Here is a 2,221-nt window from a genome sequence, read left to right on the forward strand (position 1 = left end):
CTCACTGACACATGTAGTTGACGTATGCATATTTTCCACTCCGATAAGGCGAGTGAACTCGGAAAATATCATGATTGTCACCGACACATGTTGTTGACCATGTGCATATTTTCCCCCCACACTAAATTCGGAAAATACACATGCCGCCCAATTTTGAAACTTCTATAGCATCTCACCAACTAGCTCTCGACACATAGACGCGAGTCGTCTGGACCATTGCTGTCCCCCCATCTGTATCGAGCCACCACTGCCGCCGTGCAAAGTCTCTGGAGGGTTGATGCCGACACCAGACAACACATTTTCGCCACTACTCTGAAATGAGACGAAAAGTGTGGAAATAATTCCTCAATAATGTAATAATAGTTTTAAATCGCCAAACCCGGCCTATGTCGTATATTGGCCAAGACTATTGTGCGCCGTGACTACTATCAAGCGGAAAATGCTTGAAAAAGGCGCGTGCCTGGAATCGAACCCGCGATCATCACAAAGATTCCGATCTCCGTTTCTTTGTCTCCAAAACCTAGTCTATATATTCTCCATAATATCAGCTACACGGCCCTCTGGGTGCTGGTACGGCTCACCCCGCGTCTGACACCATAGCCTTCGAAGGACTTATCGTCGCAAAGCGCATCGAGTTTATCGATGATCTCGTATTCGGGCATCTTTTTAGCCTACAAGAGAGTCTCATGATGGGACTAATTCGTTTCGAATTTTAGCGAGCATCGGCAGCTCGCCAAAGCTGTAATATTCAAATAGTGGAGTTTCACCCGTGATACGAAAAAACACTAGTGAAAAACATATGTCACTATTCGCTTCGCATAAAACAATTGTGTGAATTCAATATTCGATCGCAGAAATATATACTATGATTTACATCAAGCATTACGCCACTTCACGTTAAACGGGTCGTGAAACTCCAGTAAACGCCGCCAACGCCTGGTACACGTATTTTTTCAGCGTCCTTCAAAAGCGCTCTATCGATATGATATGCAATCGCTCGACAGCCATCACATCGATACTGCCTCGGCAGAGCATCCGAATACATATCCTGAAAGGCGCTATTAATAGCAAAATCGACGACGATGCACCTCTCGAGTCAAACTGGGCGCTTCCAACTTGATCTGTTGCGTCGTTAGTGGTCGTTCACCCCCAGCTGATACCAACAGGCAAATCGCTGCTTTCACTAACCAGAACATCGAAACTGCAACGACTATGTTACTACTTCTACCCATTTACACGTATGTGCGAAGCTAATGACAAAATCCCCCTGGATAGATCAAGATAGAGATCTTTATAACTTCACTTCACTCGCCGTCCCATCAATACACTCACAACACAATTCTGCGAGTCGCAGGAACGTTGGTATTGTTATTTTTCGATATAATTACCACACGCATCAACTTCTCTCGTCTCCTCCTCTTCATAGTCTTCCTCATCACTCGATGAGTCGCTAGAGGGCATCATTCGCATCTTCCGATGGGCAGCCTCTTCCTCAAGGCTCCGCAAGAAGTCCTTCTCCGCTTCCTCAACTTCATCAGAGCTGCTACACGCAGCGTACAAGTCCAGCACGTCGCGATTCAACTCGAAGAACTCTTCTCCCCAGCCGAAACTTGCATTGAGAGTTTCCTCAGCGAAGTCCTTGTACCCTGTTATATACGCAGCTGCGCAAAGCGCCTCAGCCGTACAGAGTTTTCCACGTTTGCCGAAATTTATAGGATTCGCCGCGACTAGAGTCATCGGCAACAAACGATAATGATGAGGAGGAACCTTCATGCGCCTGAGAAAATGTGCATATGCTTTGGTGACTATACAAAAATTGTGAGAAAATTTCCGTGATTTTTGCACACTTCTACCCCGTGTACCAATTTCGGCAATTCAAAATACTCTATTAGTAATATTCTGAGCAACCAAAGGGTAGATTATGATATCAATACGTGTATCCATATTCTTACTGGAGAAAGCAAACACATATCCCAACACTACCATAAAAGACTCTCTTACTTCGGAATTTCATCGAGGCGATTCCAGGAACAGTTTATAGCGCCAATTCCGCTCTTCGCAACGATCTCTCGATCACCACCCGACAGATAGGACTTCCCCTCAGCAGATAAGAGGACGCCCTGAAAGGTCCGTAGACTTCATCGATTTCGATAAGACATTACTTGAAACGGAACATGGGGTTTCAACGCCTTGGCAGCACCTCTTTTAACCAGCCGCATGC

General features: G+C 45.6%; 1 protein-coding gene across 1 annotated transcript; it reads right to left on the bottom strand.

Annotated features, from left to right (window-relative positions):
* Nucleotides 1-1,391: 1,391 nt before the first annotated feature.
* Nucleotides 1,392-2,120, bottom strand: Pmar_PMAR000998 (conserved hypothetical protein; the record flags this gene model as incomplete). The annotated part of the gene is made up of 2 exons (XM_002783034.1): nt 1,392-1,777; nt 2,002-2,120. Coding segments are annotated over 2 exons (505 nt in total), but the record flags the coding sequence as incomplete, so codon positions are not given.
* Nucleotides 2,121-2,221: the final 101 nt, after the last annotated feature.

Source organism: Perkinsus marinus (genome assembly GCF_000006405.1).
Source record: "Perkinsus marinus ATCC 50983 genomic scaffold scf_1104296937686, whole genome shotgun sequence".
Taxonomy (NCBI): Eukaryota; Perkinsozoa; order Perkinsida; family Perkinsidae; genus Perkinsus; species Perkinsus marinus.